Source organism: Olea europaea, chromosome 11 (genome assembly GCF_002742605.1).
Source record: "Olea europaea var. sylvestris chromosome 11, O_europaea_v1, whole genome shotgun sequence".
In the NCBI taxonomy this organism is placed as follows: domain Eukaryota; kingdom Viridiplantae; phylum Streptophyta; class Magnoliopsida; order Lamiales; family Oleaceae; genus Olea; species Olea europaea.
The window spans coordinates 26,525,811-26,528,023 of NC_036247.1; the positions used below are offsets into that span (position 1 = coordinate 26,525,811).

Consider the following 2,213-nt stretch of genomic DNA (forward strand, 5'->3'; position numbering starts at 1 on the left):
GAACCAATTTTGCAAATTGGTCTCTAAACTTTCTCATGTATGTGTTTTAATCATTTTTCGAAATTTTTCATCACGTCGACTTCTCTTCAATTCAAATTGAATTTTGGCATTCTCAAATCATCATTTTGCAATTCGACTCAACTTTTGAAATATTGCATTTTACTCCCCAAACTTTGTATTCAATTCATTTCAGCTATTTTATCTTGTAATCTTTTTTCCTTTTATCTTTCAATTGTATCCAATTAAATCATTGACATCTTTGATCTTCATTTTGTCGCTTGTCTCATCTTGGATTGTTTCCATTTCTTTTTCTTTTTTTTTTTAATTTTTATTTCAACACTTTTTTCTTTATATGTGTCATTCTCTCCTTTAAATTTTCTAAATAACCCATTTAGCGAGCTTTAGGCTAATGACTCTCAAGTCAGTTGACTTTAGGGCAACATATTTTAACATCCTTATAAGCTTAATAACTCGAGTCACAAAGACTAAGAAAAAGAAATTTTCAATTAAATTTTTATTTTGTTTTGATTAGTGCAATGGTCTTCATTAAACACTTATCCAAGTAAACCGATTCTAATTTGAGACTTTCGTCCAATTTCATCCTATTGACTTTAGACAATCTACACATGATTTTTAATTTAACACATGGAATCCCCATTTATCCCATATCTTCCTCCATCAGTGAAATTCCCAAACTATGCTAATATTTGGTCTAAGGACATAGAATTTAGTGGTTCAAGTTTAGCATCAAAGGTCCACTACTATTTCAACCTATTCAACCATTAATAGATCAATTCATAATTCAATATATTCCGCATTGCTAGCCAGGTCAAATAACTCACGCAAGCACACACAAAGAAAATATTTTTGAAATTTTTCTTTTTCTTTGTTTAATATCTGAAGCAATAAAATACACACAAAAACAAAATAATAAAAGAAAACTCATGTTTTCCACCCCTAAACATAAACTTAACTTTGTCATCAATGTTGTAAATGCCAAATCCGCATATAATGTGGTGGGGAAGAAATAAAATAAAATACTCTCCTGAAATGCTTTGAAATCCAATAGCAATCTTTCTATTGCTCCTCGTTGTGTTTCTTGGTCATTGTTGGTTTAAGTGTTCTGCGACGTCATGTTCCTGTACAATACGATTAGATAAAACATTTAAAATCAATAACAAGTGTTACTTAGCTCAAATATCTAATAAATCAACTAAATCTCGAGGATCTAAGGGTAAATGACTATTGGATGATGAGTCCCTAATTAAAACTAATTAACTAATCTAAATTATCATATGACTACAAAGCATAATAAATGAAGGGGAAGAAAGATTGGGTTGTTTCTCAATAAGCGCTTTGTTTAAAGTCCTTAACTTTATTGTTTCAACATCATGAAATTCTGAAGAACGCTTTTGATGCCTTTCTCAGGTTGCCTCTTTTGACTTTGCTCTACTTTTTGTTGTTTCTACCAATTTTAACATTGCCCCCTCCAATGTGATATACCTTGCATATCTCATTCGATTCAAATTCAATTATGTAGACTTCTTCCTCTTTTTCGGGCTTAATTACAAATTCAATAATAAGGCAATCAATAAAGTTGACAGAATGTGGGTTAACATCTTCTTCATTAATTTCCTCATCTTTGTTTTGCTCATTTGTAATTGAACTTTCATCGTCTTTGTCCTCGTCTTCCAAAATTGATATCTCCTCGGGTTGAATAGCCGGTTCACAATCTAATCGACGGGCCATGAAAATACGTTTCTTTCAAACTTTTCGAATGGATTATATCCCTACCATTTATATTCATACCAGAATACACCATCTCCCACACACAGTTTATTTTCATCCAACTTGGCAAGATTAATGTAGTATTTTGCAAGTGCCTCATTGTTCAACGTGAAAGGACCAAAATCCACAAGCGTGTCGGAAGGGATAGACTCGTCTGTAGGCAGGTAGGCTTCAATGGATGTGTCAATTCCTAGTCTTCAAAATTTTAGATATTGCTTAAAGTGTAGGAGTTTGAGCTAATAGGGATCAATGCATGTATTCAAACAATATCAAGTATAATGCACACCATAGCTGAATTTACACTAGATATCTTCTTCCTTATAGTTCATGTCGAGATTATTTGTTGAAAAAATCTTCTATGAGCCAAAATCAACAAAAAAAATAATAAAATAAAAATCGAATCTAATATAAACTACTAAACTAAA

At 31.5% G+C, this 2,213-nt stretch overlaps 1 protein-coding gene across 1 annotated transcript in view; it reads left to right on the plus strand.

The window, feature by feature from the left end:
* Positions 1 to 645: 645 nt before the first annotated feature.
* LOC111404630 (protein PHYLLO, chloroplastic) overlaps positions 646 to 2,213 on the plus strand; it is a 17,718-nt gene continuing 16,150 nt past the window's right edge. The window contains exon 1 of the mRNA XM_023033412.1: positions 646 to 753. Within this exon, the coding sequence (XP_022889180.1) occupies positions 646 to 753 (108 nt within the window). The remainder of the gene's footprint in view (positions 754 to 2,213) is intronic.